The following is a 17399-nucleotide window of genomic DNA, read 5'->3' on the forward strand; positions in this document are numbered from 1 at the left end:
ACTAGAGTTTTGCCAAGAGAACACGCTGATCATAGCAAACACGCTTTTCCAACAGCACAAGAGGCGACTCTACACATGGACATCACCAGATAGTCAATATCGAAATCAGATTGATTATGTCCTTTGCAGCCAAAGATGGAGAAGCTCTATACAGTCAGTAAAAACAAGACCTGGAGCTGACTGTGGCTCACATCATGAGCTGCTTCTTGCAAAATTTCGGCTTAAATTGAAGAATGTAGGGAAAACCACTAAACCATTCAGGTATGACCTAAATCATATCCCTTATGAATATACAGTGGAGGTGAGGAATAGATTTAAGGGATTAGACCTGATAGACAGAGTGCCTGAGGAACTATGGACGGAGGTCCGTAACATTGTTCAGGAGGCAGCAACTCGATCCATCCCCAAGAAAAAGAAATGCAAGAAAGCCAAGTGGCTGTCTGATGCGGCTTTACAAGTAGCCGAGGAAAGAAGAGAAGCGAAAAGCAAGGGAGAAAGGGGAAGAGATATCCAACTGAATGCAGAGTTCCAGAGAATAGCAAGGAGAGACAAGAAGGCCTTCTTAAATGAACAATTCAAAGAAATGGAGGAAAACAACAGAATGGGAAAGACCAGAGATCTTTTCAAGAAAATCGGAGATCTCAAGGGAACGTTTTGTGCAAAGACAGGCATGATAAAGGACGAAGAAGGCAGGGACCTAACAGAAGCAGATGAGATTAAGAAGAGGTGGCAAGAATATACAGAAGAACTATACAGGAAAGATCTGAATGTCCCTGATAGCCATGATAGTGCGGTCACTGAACTTGAGCCGGACATCCTCGAGAGTGAAGTCAAGTGGGCCTTAGGACGCATTAGTAACAACAAAGCTAGAGGAGATGACAGTATTCCAGCTGAGCTATTTAAAATCCTAAAAGATGATGCTGTTAAAGTGCTGCACTCAATATACCAACACATTTGGAACACTCAACAGTGGCCACAAGACTGGAAAAGGTCAGTTTACATTCCAGTTCCAAAGAAGGGCAACGCCAATGAGTGTTCAAACTACCGTACAATTGCGCTCATTTCACATGGCAGCAAGGTTATGTTCAAAATCCTACAAGCTAGGCTTCAGCAGCATGCGAACCGAGAACTACTGGAAGTACAAGCTGGGTTTCGAAGAGGCAGAGGAACTAGAGATCAAATCGCCAACTTTCACTGGATCATGGAGAAAGCAAGAGAATTCAAGAAAAACGTCTATTTCTGCCTCATTGACTACGCTAAAGCCTTTGATTGTGTGGATCAGAACAAACTGTGGCAAATTCTGAAATAGATGGGGGTACCAGACCACCTTATCTGTCTCCTGAGAAACCTGTACGAGGGTCAAGAAGCAACAGTAAGAACCAGACATGGAACAACCGATTGGTTCCAAATTGGGAAAGGAGTACGACAAGGCTGCATATTGTCACCCTGCTTATTTAACTTATATGCAGAGTACATCATGAGAAACGCCGGGCTGGATGAATCACGGGTCGGAATTAAGATTGCCGGGAGAATTATCAACAACCTCAGATACGCAGATGATATCACCCTAATGGCAGAAAGCGAAGAGGATCTAAAGAGCCTCTTGTTGAGGGTGAAAGAAGAGAGTGCAAACAGTGGTTTGAAACTCAACATTAAAAAAACTAAGATCATGGCATCTGACCCCATCACTTCCTGGCATATGGAAGGGGAAGAAATGGAAGCAGTGACAGATCTTATTTTCTTGGTCTCCAAGATCACCGCAGACGGTGACTGTAGCCATGAAATTAAAAGACGCTTGCCCCTTGGGAGGAAAGCTATGGCAAACCTCAACAGCATAGTAAGAAGCAGAGACATCACCTTGCCGACAAAAGGTCCGCATAATCAAAGCTATGGTTTTGCCAGTAGCAACGTATGGCTGTGAGAGCTGGACTATAAGGAAGACTGAGCGCCGAAGAATTGATGCGTTCGAACTGTGGTGCTGGAGAAGGCTCTTACGAGTCCCCTGGACTGCAAGGAGGTCAAATCAGTCTATCCTAAAGGAAATCAACCCTGAGTGCTCATTGGAAGGACAGATACTGAAGCTGAAGCTCCAATATTTTGGCCACCTAATGCGAAGAGAAAACTCTCTGGAAAAGACCCTGATGCTGGGAAAGACTGAAGGCAAAAGGAGAAGGGGACGGCAGAGGATGAGATGGCTAGATAGCATCACCGATGCAATGAATATGGATTTGAGCACGCTCCGGGAGAGAGCGGAGGACAGGAAGTCCTGGCGTGCTACCATGGGGTCACGAAGAGTTGGACACGACTGAATGACTGAACAACAACAATCCCCTGTTTGGTCTGGCCCTACAGTAATTTATATTCTTCTCAAACCACCCCCTGCTATGTGATAATCAGGCCCCAAAGCCTATACTTAGTTGCTCCAGGGACCTCATGGACAGGCCCTACAACTCATACCCCTTTGCCTGACCCGCTCCACGTTGCCTTGGCTCCATAATAATTTGTATAATTTTCTCTCTTCTCCCCCCCCCCGCCCCCACAGCAAGTTACATCCCATCTCTTGCATCTCTACAAGTCAAACTCCCCTGTTTGCTTCACTTTGCCCTGTTCTGCTCCCCAGCTGACCTATAGCTGGACCTTATAAATGGCATTTATCCACACACATCCAGACCCATTCACTTTTCATGTACTCAGGCCCCACAACCTTCACCCAGTGCCCTACTGCTTGTTTTTTAGGCTCACCACTTTACCCAAAATCTGCCCCTTTGCTTTCCCTCTCTATGCCCCCTTCCTCCTTGTCATAATTGTTTTATTTCTGAGGGCCACCACAACCCACACTCCTTAGCATGATATATTGCACGTTCCATATTCTGAATCCACAGAGTTTCCTATAGCGAAACCCCACTCAACTTATATTAACCCCCCTCTCTTTATAGACAATGTATATTAAACCCCACACAACTTGTATTAATCCCCCCAGGCCTTTCAACTCTTGCCCTATGACTTATTCCTCCTCTTCCCAGACATGACAACATGCACACTCTTCCTTTGTCACTGTAGCTTCATTGCTCTCAGCCTTTTAAGCTCTGCGTAATTTTATTCAGCAATAGGTGGTGTTTCTCTCCAGTCACAAGGTTTCTGCCTGACTTCTCCTTAAATAAACCTTTTAAGGGTGAGCTCAGGTCACCCTTGCATGCTCAGTGACTTGTATGTGTGAACAAGTTACCAAACAACACAGGCAAAGTTTCCATGCCACCTGTCTTTGCCTCACGCACAGTGCTTTTTGGTGGCAGCGAGTCACACGTTCAACTGAAGGCCTGGTCTATACATGCAGTGGACCAAAATGGTAGAAATGCTGAGGAGGTAGAATGGGCTGTGTACCACTTTAGGCTGAAGCTGGAGGAAGGCACCTGTGCTGCTGTCTTGTGAAAAGGTAAAACCCCAAGAACTGCCTGCAAGTAGAAAACTAGCAAAGGCAGGAAGGAGGTGAAAGATTTCTAGCCCAGTGTTCTAGTTTTCTACTTGCAAGGCTTTTTATTTACATTGGGGAGCTTTCAGAGATGACATCCACCTCCTGAAGCCTGACAGTCAACTCTACTGCCTCTGGATTCTGCTCCATTTATAGGTCTGGTCCAAGGCACAGCAACAAGAGCTCACAATGTACAAGTTTGTAAGTTCCTCATCAAAAGTGCCTACCTCTTCCAACATACCTGCCCCCTTTCCTTGCCACCTGCGTCTCTATAACCTGAGGCCTCTGCCATCTTAAACTCCTTGCTGATGCATGTCCCACCTTTCCATACTCAAATTGAAATGTATGTGGAGAATTCCATTCTTCATTTTTAATATTTAGTAATAGTAATGCATCATTGTGCATGGCTCTTTACCGAGTAACAAGATAGCAGGTCACCTGCCTTGAGGAGCTTACCATCTAAAATTTGGCACAAGGGAGACCATAGGGAGATAGAGGCAAGGGAAGATCCCTGTCTTACCTTACTTTTACCTGGTCTTCTATATCAACTCCATGAACTTGTGACCTGTACACAGGTTCTGTACACGCCTGGCCTGATGATGACCTCATTCGCACATAACGCTAACCCATCGTTTATTTAAACCATGTTTTGTTGCCTTACTGAGGGTTTGCCCTGGTTCTCACATAACAACAACTCAGAGTATGGGTTGAGCATGGGTTAGAAAACCCATGGTTTGTTGTTGGGTTGTGAACTCTGGATTGTCTGTGGATAACAATCCATAGTTAAACCATAGAGAAGGGTTCGCACATAATGACAACCCACGATTCAACAACAGCCCATACTCAACCTGTATTCTGGGTTGGCATTACGTGCAGACCAGATCTTTGTCTAGCAGACAAAGAAACTATGGTTTGTTTTCTCAGTCTCTGGGTTGTTTGTTTTCCTTTTCTTCACCTGGTCCCTTCCTGTATCCCAAATGCCTTTCTGGCACTGCAGTATTGGCATGTAAAGAGGTTGGGTTGTTTGACTGCTCTTGTCTCCTGCCTCTGTAGGCTGGCAAAACAACCCATGAACAAACCACAAGTCTGGGTACACACGTAATGACAGCCCATGGTTTAAGCAACCTACAGGTCACAACTCATCAACAAACCACGGGTTCTCTTCATGGTTTCTTCATGGTTAACAACCCATAGTTAACCTATAGTTCCGGGTTCTCATGTAAAGACAACCCATGATTGAACAAACCACAGTTAAACCATGGTTTGTAGTTACATGCGAACCGGGTTCTGTGGCATAGTCTCAAATCCTGCCTCTTCCTCTCAGGTTATGAATCCTATTTCCCACTTTCAGATCCTTGCTGCTCTTTCTTTCCTACCCGCAACTTCTGGTGGCTTCTTTGTGCATTATTGAATAGTTGAAATCACTCCCCACCCAAGGCATATTCTTCATGCCCAAACTAGATTATTCAGTTCAATTCCCTTGTTAATCTGCTTCCTCTCTTGTTGGAGTCATTCCATCTAGCCATGTTTGCTGTTAGTGAGACCAGTTTGTGACTTTCAGCATAATCCTATACATGTGTACTCAGAAGTAACTCACGTTAACGTTCAGTCAGGCTTAGTCTCAGGGTGAGTGTGCATAGGATTGCAGCCTTAGCGAAGGCTTTTAAAATCACGTTACTAGCAGTGCATACAGCATAATTTTAAACTGTTGTGCATTTGGCTGTGTTGTTGAGAGAGCGTGAGCATTACATGGCTTCATTGTGATCCATTTACCCAGTAGTAAATTGGGATTAATCCTAATAGAAGTGATTGGGATTAAATTGCTATGTGAACTGATAAGTGTGAATGGTGTGTCGTGTTTGTTGTATCTCATTCATCCTTTTGTGTGTTCTGTTCTGCTGTCTTTAGGCCTCCTAGTGTGTAAGGTGCTGCGTGCATGCAGCTCCTTTTGTGAGATCTCTGTGGCTCCACCTGTCATTCAAAGTAGCCCAGTGATTGGATTCCAAACAAAAAATTTATTTTCACAGACTGTTCAGTTTGATTAGGGGAGTTCTGAAAGAGTAGCTGGTTTTAAAGAATATTAAAGTGCATAGCACCAAAACCTCCATAGAACTGCCATTTTGAAATACTGAAAGCAGGGTAAGGTAAACTACAGTTTAATGGAACATGAGCAGCCATTCAGGAAAGAGCATCTATAATGTTTTCTTTTTTCAGTCTCTGTTACGATAACATCCCAGACCCAAAATAGCCTCAAAAGAAAAGTATGCCATTAACTCTCAGCCCTGCCGTTTAAAATTTGCATTTACCAGTTAATTAACGAAAACATCATGAGCTTAATCTGATGATTAAAGTTTGCAGTCCTAAGAGATAATGTACCAGTCTCCCCACCTCCAGAAACATGAACATAATACTTCCTTTTTTATGTTGTCAAACAAAGACAAAAAAACTTAAGGGCCATTGTGGTGTAGCCGCCTTGAGTGCTGTTTTTCTTCGTAGAAAGAAGAAAATGGGATATAAATCAAATAAAAAAATAAAATAGTGGTTAGAATGTTGGACTAGTGGTGGAGAGGCTTGAGTTCAACTGTCTTGTCAGCCACAAAGCTCACTGAGTGGTCATTGGCCCCTCTCTCTGCCTGCCTACCTTACAGGGTTATTAAGGTAAAATTGGAGGTGGGGAGGGGTGGGATAAAAGGGTAATAAAAGTATATATGGCTGCATATTATTTTATTGCAGGTATTCTAAAAACAAAATATTTGAAGTGTATTAAGATTATTTTGGCTTTTAATACTTAAAGCTTCTTTCACTTTTGCCTTCAGTTGGAGGTTGGCAGTGATGAAGAACGGAAACTGAACCTGAGGTAAGCATGAGCTATTTAAACTTTTGCTCTAGAAGTTATTCCTGGCATTTTTTTTAACCTCCTTTGTTTTATCTCTTGCTGTATAAGGCTTTGATTTGGTGTGAAATGCGGGGTGGAGTGGAGGGCGGGGTGCGTGCTCACAAGGAGGTGGGAATTGCTGCTGAATGGAGTGTGGTTGGATCCCACTTCAGCATGCCAGATTGGTCAGTTGATCATTGCCACTTCTTCCATCCAAACTTTAGTACGTCTGTGGTGCAATTTTAAATGTGATGTTGGACATGCAAGAAAAATTTACCCATGTGGCGTTCCACATTTCTCATTTAAACTGGGTCACCTCATCTTCCCTGGAGCAGGAGCATACCAAGGACCAGTGATTTAATACTGCACAATGCTAACAGACATGCATGTGCTAGTGCCATATATGCAGCGTTTGTAGGCCTGGTTTAAAAGTGAAGGTGGTTGCATGGAACACTGTACAATCAAGTTTTCTTACACTTGTGTTGTGTCATGTTTATTTTATTTATTTCTTATCAGTGTTTAAATTGTTAAACAGCAGCACAATAAACATTTATTAGTGTTTAAATTGGGCCTTACCAGGTCTTACCCCCATGAGAGAAGGGGATGCATTAATAACATCTTTTAAGCTAGCCCCAAAAAGGTTACTAGCCCGCAAAAATGTTCACTAGCCTGCTTTTTGCTGATAAGAAGGTCTGCTGAAGGAGGGACAGATCATCCTTCCTTTTGCCAGCCCCTGTTTGGTTTCTCTGCTGGATGTGTGAGGGGACTTTTTCTTCTCGGTAGCCAGCCTGCTGTGTTTCTCTACTGGATTTGTAGAAGGTTTGCCTCCTGCTTTTGTCTAGCATAGACGAACAGTGGGATGGTGGCAGACAGGCCGAGCTACCTATTCTGCCACCTCTCGTGGTCTCTATGCTGGATGCGCAGGAGGAGGCTTTCTGTCTGCTGCAGCCAGCACTGAAATGCAGTGGGCTGCTGGAGGAAGGATGGAGCACTCTGTCCCTCCCCGAGCATCCCACCTTGGGTTTCTGCGTTGGGCGGGGAGGAGGCAAAGAGCCTTGTTCCCCCCTCAACATAGAAATGCACTGGGCAGCCAGAGGAGGGGGGAGCACTCTGTCCCTCCTGCAGCAACCTGCTCACTCGCCTGAATGAAATTCCTTGTTGCCTGTGGTGACCAGACGAGTGGTTGAAAACAAGGCTGAGTTAGTGATGTCATAGGGATAGGGCTATGCAAACTATTTCTGTCCCAGCTGGCATGGGTGTTCTGCTGTGCGGCTAATGGTGAATGTCTGTAATAAAAATACACAGCCCTGTACGCATTACTCTTTCCTTTTCCCCACATGGTATAAAGGACAGAGGGATTTCCCCCCCTAACACAGATACAACAGAACTTGCTGTTCCTAGCACATAAGGCTCTACCTCTCTGACATAGTTCTCTTCTCCTTCTCTCTCTCTCTGGGATGTTCTTAGGTGTCCTATGAGTAACTCTTGCTTTGCATCGCTTCCCCTTCCTCTCTGGTTGTACCTGCATGAAGACAAGTTATGCATGGGTCGGCTGTACCTCAGCTGTGGGGGTAACAGCCAGCTGACGTTGTGCACTGCCAAACTGATTTGGCCAGTTTGGCAGCATGGCTGTGTGGCAGCACAGGACTGAACGTGTGACCTGGTGCGATTGCAGGTGCATTATCTGTGCTGGTATCTGCCTGGTGGTAGGAGTTTTCGGTGATGGGTCTTCATCTACTATGGCATTTCCCATTAAAGAGGAGACAACGTGCATCTCAACTCCTCCTCCCAGTTTTAAAAATTTTTCCCCCAGGCTTTTAAGATACAATTTTAATAATGTGGAGTGTTTTATGCTGCTTTTGTGATTTTTTTGGTGGCTTTTAGCTTATTATATTTTCTGTATTTGCATTTTATTGTTTTATTCTTTTTTTGTAAACTGCCCAGGGAATGTAATTGAAGGGCGTATAAAAATAGCTATAATAGATTAAAAAAAAAAAAAGGTGGGGGAAGGAAAACAAGCAAATTCAGGTATTTCCAGTTTCATAACTTCATTGATTGATTGATTTTCTTATTACATTTATATCCTGCCTTTTCTCCTCTTGCAAGGAACCCAGGGTAGCTTACTTGGTCTTCCTCCTCTCCATTGTATCCTGGCAACAACCCTGTGAGGTAGGTTAGGCTGAGAGTCAGTGACAGGCCCAAGATCACCCAATGAACAGGTAGAGGAGAAGAGGTCCTACCTGAGCCAGTGGAGTGGTCTGTGCTGTCTCACTTCTCCCTCTGCTGCAGCCAGCTGGAATGGCTGCTGATACATGAGTGCACTTAGCCTAGCGCAGCCTTCCCCAACCTGGTGCCTTCCAGATGTGTTGGACTACAACTCCCATAATTCCTGGCTGGGGATTATAGGAATTGTAATCCAACACATCTGGAGGGCACCAAGTTAGGGAAGACTGGTGTAAGTAATAACCTGGGAGCAAGTACCAGCCTCAGGAAGTTTCCAGTTCAAAGTACAGAATCCCAGATAGGCTGCTGCCTATGAATGGCTGTGAACACCAACCCCTTCCTGAGGAATTGCTCCTCTCTGCCTGGCAGCAGCTGTCTGCTAACCTCACTTCTGAGAAGACGTGATCAAGCAAGCTCACCTTTCATCAGAGGATATGGCAGGCAGTCATCACACTGTGTTGCCCGCTGACAATGGGTGATACCAGTTAAGCATAGAAACAACCCACCTCCACTGGCAGAACACAATAATTGCTAGCTGTAAACTTCCGGTCCCCATCTGTGGTGCAGCACAAGTATCAGAGCTCCTGTCAAATAGCTTGAGGACTTTGACTCCGTCCTGCCATCAAAAATGCTTAAAGGATTTTCTTGTTTACAGTCATTGTATTGAGGCTTTGGTCCATCAGGGGGCAGTCTCATTCCACTTCTTGTCAAAGTTTCCCAACCAAGTCCTTGTTTGTTTTCCCCACGAGATGGTTTTGTCTAGCTGTTATGAAGGGCCTAGAGTGACCTTGTGATGAAACCACCAGCAAGGCTGCTGCAGGAAAAAATTGGGCTGTTTTTGGGGGGGCACAAAAGCTGCCTTGAGAGGAGGGTCCTTCCAACTGGAGGTGTGAAGGGGATAATCAGAATAGAGAAGCTAAACACCTCCGGTGGTGGATATAAGCTTTGGGCCACGGAAACTCTGTCCAGGAAAGATCAGAATAATCTGTCTTAATTATTTGTTGAAATATTTATAGACAGCATTTTAGCCATAAAGCCCTCAAGATGATGTACAAAATAGATATAGAAACAATTTAAAAAGTAAAGATTAAAATCAGAGTCCCGAAAACCTCCATAATAATAAATCCAGGTATTAGTCTATAAAAACCAACAAATGGAGCAGAATAGAAATGTCTTTGCTGTGTGCCAGAGGTTAAGCATTGAAAAGGCTAATCTAACCTCCCTAGGAAATGAGTTCCATAATTGGGGTGCTGCCACAGAAAAGGCCCTGTTTTGTGTTCCCACCAGCAACCTCTCTCAGCAGTGGGGCATATAATAGGACCTCAGACAAAGATTGTATGCTCTGGGTAGATTCATATGGTGGTCCTTTAGGTATCCTGGCCCCAAGTTATTTAAGGCTTCAGATGTAAGAACTATCATGTTGAATTGGACCCAGAAACAAATTGGAAGCCAGTGCAGCTGATGTAGGACCAATGTAATATGGTCTATGCGCTTGATGTAGGACCAGTGTAATATGACTTTTCATCACTGGTGGATGGGATTTGGGGTCCAGGCTTGGGAAACAGGATTTGGGAAAAGCTAAACAGTGCCAAAACCTAAAAAGAACCATAGAATTTAAAGGAACGTCTAATGTCATCTAGTCTAACCTCCTGCTGATGCAGGAAATCCACTCCTGTAGGTGCCCATCCGGCCTCTGCTTAAAAACATCTACCAAAGGAGAGTCCGCCATCTTCTGAGGGAGTCTGCGCCACTGCTGAGCAGCTTGTAGATCAGGAAAGCCTGCCTCATATTTAGTCGAAGCCCTCTTTTATTGTAATTTGAATCTGTAGTTCAAGTCCTGCCCTTCGGAGCAGCAAAAAACAGTTTTGCTCCAGCATCTCTGTGACAGCCTTTCAAATATTTAAAGAAAACTGTCACATCACCTCTCCGTCACTCTTCTCCAGACTAATCCTCCCCAACGTCTTCAGCTGTTGCTCACAGGGCTTGATCTCCAGGCCCCTTACCATCTTCGCCATGCTCCTCTAGACATGTTCTAGATGGTCGATATCCTTTCAAACTGTGGTGTGTAGAACTGGATCCAGTACTCCAGCTGAGGTCTGATCAAAGCAGAATAGAGTGGTACCAATATTTATTGCATTCTGGACATAATACTTTTTTGATGTAGCGTAGAATTGCATTCTCTTTTGTAGCCGCTGCATTGCACTGCTGATTTACATTTAGCATGTGGTTTACTAAAACCCCTAGATCCCTTTCACAAGTACTGCTGTCAAGTCAGGTGTTGCCCGTCCTGTCTTCTTCATACTTAAATGCAGAACTTCACATTTATCTCTGTTGAAATTCATTTTGTTAGTTCTGGCCCAGTTCACCATCCTGTCAAAATCATCTTGGATCCTGTTTCTAAGGTATTAGCTACCTCACCCAGTTTGGTGTCCTCACGAAATTTGCCTGTACTTCCATTTCCTCTATGTGTCCCCTTTAAATCTGAGCTCATCAGAAAGCTTCTTATGCTGCCACCCTGGTTGAAATCTTAAGACATTTACTTGACTTTGAATCACTGTGAAAGCACACACTTGTGCCACAGGCTTGCTCGGAGAAATGCTACACGGTTAAAAACGCTAAAGAAATAACTGAACAAATATTTGCACATTACATTTCAAATGAGATGGAAAATTAGTTTTGCCATATGTTATAACCTGAACTGGAATACTCCAGAACACTGGGTGGGGTTGTGTGACCCAGGCCTTGTTGCCATTCTGCCCCATGGAGCAGGAGATTTTCCCCCTTCCCATTCTGTTCACTGTTTTCCAAGCGTTTCCACACTAAGGCAGTCCACAGAGCATCAAGGCCTAATGTGTGGTGTCAATTTTCCAGGCCGCACCTACACGGTGGACGGATACAACTGCTCTCAAGCCCACTGAGTTGCCTCCTTGTTGCTCAGAGTATGCTGAAGTCAGGATGCTGCAACCTTGCCAGGATGTGATTCAGCATCCTGTTTTTAAACCTCTGATAAAGTCAGCAGCTTCTGCCTACAGTTCTCTTGCTGACTTCAGCTGCAAGACAATAAGCATTTGTAGCTTGTGGGATGGCTAACTCTACAGCATGGCTATTGTTTTTAGGCATGAGCCTGTGAGAAGTCCAGCAGCTCCCTGCAGTAAGCTGTTTAAGTCTCTGTTCATTTGCCCTTGACTCAAAAGCCCTGTGATTCTGACTGACCTATAATCATGACCTAAATTATGAACTCCACACCACACTACCCAGATTTTCCATAATGTATTCTATTTCCTAGATTCAGGGTTTGAAATGGAGGGAGACATTTGCCTGGACTTGTTCATTTAATTCCAGTGGTATTTTTGAAGACAGCAAAGCCAGTGGTGTTGCTGGTGTATGTATCTTGCTCTTTCTCTGTACTGTGTTGTGGGTTCTCCAGTCCTCTGCTTTTTCTCAGCTGTAACCTTAAGCTGCATAGCTTTAGCAGCAGACCCAGGTCCTGCGAGGAAGTGTGAGCAACATCAAATAGTATAAAGGATTAGAAAGTCATGAGAAGCGAAACCAGTTAGTGAAAGTTGTGAGAACTGGGTTTTGCACCTTTTCTTTTTTTTTACAACGTCTTCCCTAAGAAGATTACCCATTCTTTTTGGGGGACGACTGTTATACCAAGAACTCTGCTTACCTGACTTTGCTGGGATGTTTCTTCTGTTACACTCAAGGGCTTCTTCACATGGAGCTTTTATCCTGCTAGAGTTTGCAGGCCCTTTAGATGACGTCTCGTCAACCTCCAGGGCGTCTCCCACACTAAATGACCTCTATTCCATTTTTAAATAGATCAGAGATAATGAGCTATCAAATTACCCCACTTGTGTTCTGCTTGAGTTCCCTCTGTGAAAAAGGAAAAGTCGCAAGAAGAGGAGCTAGATCAGTGAACCATCTGGAAGGGGGAGAAGGAGGGGGAAAGGGGAAGGGGGAAAGGAAGCACATGTAAAGGGAGTCCGTTGTGATTCTGCATTTAAAATGGAAGCAGAAAGCCTTGTTTTAAATGTGGGATTTTAGGTTGGTGTAGAGAGATGCTCCAAGATAGCCAAGTCTGTCTCCCTGAAAACTTGATGGTATAATGGTCTCCTCTGCAGAGACGGAAGAAAGTCCATCTGCACACAATGCATTATTAATGTATGGATTTTGTTGCCATGGGAGGTGGTCATGGCCACGCATCCCAGAGTGCAGGACACAGAATCATGGGTTCAAGTTACAGGAAGCCAGATTCCAGCTGAACATCAGGAAAAACTTCCTGACTGTTAGAGCAATACGACAATGGAACCCATTCCCTAGGGAGGTGGTGGGCTCTCCCACACTGGAGGCATTCAAGATGAGGCTGGACAGCCATCTGTCAGGGATGCTCTGACTTAGATTCCTGCATTGAGCAGGGGGTTGGACTCGATGGCCCTGTAGGCCCCTTCCAACCCTACTATTCTATGATTCTATGATCTTAGATGGCTTTCAAAGGGGAATTAAACAAATTCATGGAGAGCATTATTGGCACCAGTTAGCTGTTATGGCTAAATTGAACATCCATGTTCCGTAGCAGTGTACCTCTGATTACCCATTGCTGGGGGGAGGGACACTAAAGGGAGGGCTATTACCTTATGCCCTGTTCATGGGCTTCGTGAAGGCATCTGGCTGGCCACTAAGAAGCAGGAATGCTGGATCACATGAACCTTTGGTCTGATCTAGCAGGACTCTTATGTTCTTTCCTCTGCAGCTGCAGAAAACAGCTATAGCAGAGGTGGGCAGCATTGGTGTGGGGGGCACATTGCCCCACTAGGGGCTACTCTCCGCCTCCAATGAAATTCCTGCAGCCCAAATTACCACTGAATTTGCCATTGTGGTGGCAAAAACCAGGTGATTTTGCAAGGAAACAAAGGCTCAGTGTGCACCTTGTTTCCTTCCAAATTGCCCTTTTTTGCTGCTGAGGCAAATTCAATGGTAGGGGCAGGGAAACTGAAAAATGGCCAGTGGGTGGGGCCACATGCAACATGAGTGTTGCCCACATAGGCTGGCTATGGTAATTTCTTAGACGCCATAAAAATATTTTCCCGTTGCATTTTGGTAACTGGAAATTGAGAGAGAGTCTAGCTGGCTGTCCAGGACCGACTATTCTCTGAGGAACTTGCTCTGCTTTAAGCCAGGGGTTTTCCGAAGAGTGGGTGCTGATTTGCAGCAGCCACATCTTCTGTTTCAGATATATATTAAATTCTGGAGGTGTGTGCCAACGGCTGGGACAGAAACACATTAGGTGAAAACAACAGCTAACGTCTGGGAAAGGATTCTTAATTTTTTTAATGTGAATTTCTTCATCTGTTTTTGTGGACACCATGGCATTAGAGAAGGGGAGCTCTGAGGCAGCTGGTGCCACATAAATGGTACCATTTTTCAGCAGGAATGTCAGAAATGTTAACTACAATTAGGACATTAGTTCCAAGGAAGGGTTGCATAGTTTAATGATGCTGTGATTGGGGCCCCCTGCCTGCTTTAGCTGTTCAAATAACAGGCAGGACGTCTCCAGCAAGCTGTTTGCCTTTTCTTATGCCGTGCTGTTTAATTTTCCTAGCTGTCCAAAGTATACGCAGCCTGTCTTGCTTGCCTAGTGACATTTTAAACTTTGGTGGTAAGGACAGTGGTGTAAAACTGCCAGACCTGCTGACATGGTCTGCTGATGTGGAGTCCCCCTGAAGTCACTTCAGTATTTGATTTGTTTACATCTTTAGGGGTGACTGTGGTTGAAATGAGCAGCAGCAGAACAGACAAAGGATTCTTGACTACCCTGTCTTTTCATCTCATTGTAAATGGATCATGTAAGCAATAGGATAATTAACTCAGATGGGTGGCATTGGCAGGGCCATAGAGGGACACAGTAGTCTGTGAATAACCCAAGATGAACATTGAGGGGGAGTGCCTGAAATACTCCCAGAGGAATTATTTTTTTGTGTTAGACACATGAACATACGAAGCTGCCTTGTAACAAAGTTGGGCTGTTGGTGCAGACCTGGTAAAAATCAGCTTCCTGTGCTGCTAAACTTCTAGTTCTTGGCTGCATAAGAACGTCTCCTGTAGTCCAGCTTATCTAATATCCCTGGTCATTGAGTTAGGGTGTCTTAGGAATGATGCTACACTGAGTTTGTTGTGAGCTTTCTTGGCCTTAGGGAAGCTGCTATTCTCTCAACGTTGGTGCCCCTTCCTATCAGTATATTTCATTTCTTTTTAAGATTATCTAATCTGTCCACCATTTAGATTCTCAGTGCGGCTTACAAACATTATAAGAGTATAAATACCAGTAATAACGTACAATTGTTAAATGGCCTAACAAATTAATTACATAGCCTAAAAGAAAAGAAATCAGTAGGCAGCAGCTAAGGGAAGATTGACATTAATTGCCTTTGAAGGCTGCCTAAAAGATCATGGTGTTCCCGTGCAAATGTGCTTAGGCAGGGAGTTTCACAGTCAGGCACCACTGCCAAAAAGGACCTAGCGCTGGTAGCCACCCATCTAACCTCTGAAGGAGGGTGTACCTGAAGACGAGGATCTGATGAAGATCTTGGCTAGTGGGCAGGTTAATGTGGGAGGAGGCGAACCTTTCGATGTCCTGGTTCCAGACCATTTAGGATCTTATTGATCAAAACCAGGATTTTGAATGGTGTGCTGATGTATGCAAAGTGCTTTGAACGATCTAAAGAACTGTATAAATGCTCAGTACAATCTTTAATGTGCATATTAATTTTATGGTGTGCCATCGGCTTGGAGGGCTCATTCTCCCATGCTGCTCCATTTGTTTTCAGCAAGGCGTCTACCCAGAAGACATTCCTGTGGATTGTGCCCACGCTGCTTAGGTTCATGTGCTCGCTTGCATTCAAATGGCCATCCTTGAAAATAACTCCTTTGTGTCTGTACCTAATGTACTGCATGATGGGAGACGAGAGATTAAACCCTGCTCCCCAAAAGGTAAGGTTTACCTTTTGTCACATAGCATTGCCTTGCTCTTCTTCCCGGTATGGAATCCTCTCTTGTGGTGCGTCTTGTGGCCAAGTTTCCTGACAAAAAACGTGCAGATTGCAGTCGTGATGAAGCAAATCCCAAGGTCACCAAGGCAGTCTTGGCACGCATCATTTGCAGTTTGTTCCTGCTGGGAAATCTGCCTTTGTGGGCTCCCTGATTGATTTCCTCTCTCCCCGCTCCTTGTCCTGAAAGAGCTTTTGCATCTGGCACCGTGAATGGCCTGCAGTCTCCGAAAATGCTGTTTGGAATTCTTGGGTAGCAAATGCGGCCCACGCCTTCTCAGCCAAACAATACCCGCTTAGAAGATACTTTTGTTGGCGGAGTGCTACAGCCATTTGGAGCAAAGCTTGCCAGCCACTCTGGCTCACTGCCTGCCCTTTCAACTGAAATGCATCGGAGGGCTTTGGGATTACTTTGGGGCCCGATTGGATGCTACTGCCAAAAAGGGCACTGCCCTGGCCAGAATATCAACAGGCTCCATTCCATAATTGTCAGAGCAGTTTGTTTGAAGCATCCCTGAGGAGACATCTGTACCGTTAGACCCTCCCACAGAAATTCAACAACAAACTAACTACCCCTGGTCAAATCACAAAGCCCTCCCTCCCCCGAGCATTGTAACTGCCCATTCAGAACTAAAGTAGTGCAAAATTGATAGTGCTAGTGAAAATTCTTCTTCTTAGGAATTGTACTTATAGGTTTTCTGTTGCTTTCAAAGAGGACACATTGGGAATTCTCTTTGGAGCAGTCTGCTCTGCATGGCACGTTCCACCCTTAAAGACAGCCTAGAAATAATTTTAGATAGATAAATTGTAGATAGATTATGATGCTTAGAACAAGTAAAATTATACCCTTTGGGGGTGTAATTAACGTTAAGTTAAAGTTTTAGGCTTTTGAACTGTGTGTTCTTCATCTGGTGTAGTCTTCAGAGCACAAAGATCAACAAAACTCAGGACTTATTAAATAATGTAGCTCTGTCCAGCTACAGGTCGGACCAAAGGTGTACCCCTAGTCCTTCATTTTATTTCCATCATTGGCCAACCAGATGCCTTTGGGAGATTTCATGTGCAGAGCATGAGGGCAACAGTGCTTCCCTCTCCACTGATTAATCTAATCCACTTTTTAAAGCATCTATGCCAGACACCATCAACATGTTTTGTGCCGTAAATCATGTCCAAGTGAAAATGTACAAACTGATGGGCATTTAATTTCTTCCTTCACCCAGGGAAGATTGTGCATCGCTTTTGGAGGTCACTGAAACTATCTGTACTTCAAACAAAATGGTTGAAGGAGATACATTGATTGAAATGGGCAAGTGCAGAGTACTAGCGTTGTGAGTCTTAGCTCAGCAGTCAGCCTCTCCATAGTTGATCCGAAGTGGGAACTCATCGACATTGTGGATCAAGCATTTGGGCAGCCTAGGTCTTATAGCTGCCAAGATCACAGTTAATTTTGCTTTCCCCTTTGAAACCGCACACCCAGGGGAGCTAAGGTTGTGATATGGACTTCAGCTGTAGCAGGAGTATGAAGCTGGACTGTCTTTCTCAGGAAGCTGATTATAGCAGCCTGTCTGTGAGCTACAGCAGACCTCTTGGATGCTTGGAACATGAGGGCCAGTTCTGGCTTAGGAACTGGCACCAAAAAAATAAGGTCACAGGAACTTAAATGCTTTCCTTTCTTACAAGAGAAGTGTTGGAAATCTGTGGGATGGATACATTGATGATTAGTTCACCATATCTTGCTAGATGGATGGGCCGAGTCTATCCGAATGAAACACAGAATCAACAGCAA

General features: G+C 44.5%; 1 protein-coding gene across 2 annotated transcripts in view; it reads left to right on the forward strand.

Moving 5' to 3' along the window:
- Positions 1-17399, forward strand: part of SSH1 (slingshot protein phosphatase 1) — a 46008-nt gene that overhangs the window by 1952 nt on the left and 26657 nt on the right. The window contains exons 2-3 of one of the 2 annotated variants that reach the window (XM_084819580.1): positions 6286-6326; positions 15395-15557. Coding sequence is in view for 1 of the 2 variants with exons in the window: in XM_084819577.1 (XP_084675703.1) it covers positions 6286-6326 (41 nt within the window). In the remaining variant the exon portion in view is untranslated. The remainder of the gene's footprint in view (positions 1-6285; positions 6327-15394; positions 15558-17399) is intronic. The other variant, XM_084819577.1, reaches the window with a different exon arrangement.

The sequence above is a fragment of the Heloderma suspectum genome, chromosome 13 (genome assembly GCF_057233095.1).
Source record: "Heloderma suspectum isolate Gila_16-S chromosome 13, 16-S_ref, whole genome shotgun sequence".
Taxonomy (NCBI): Eukaryota; Metazoa; Chordata; class Lepidosauria; order Squamata; family Helodermatidae; genus Heloderma; species Heloderma suspectum.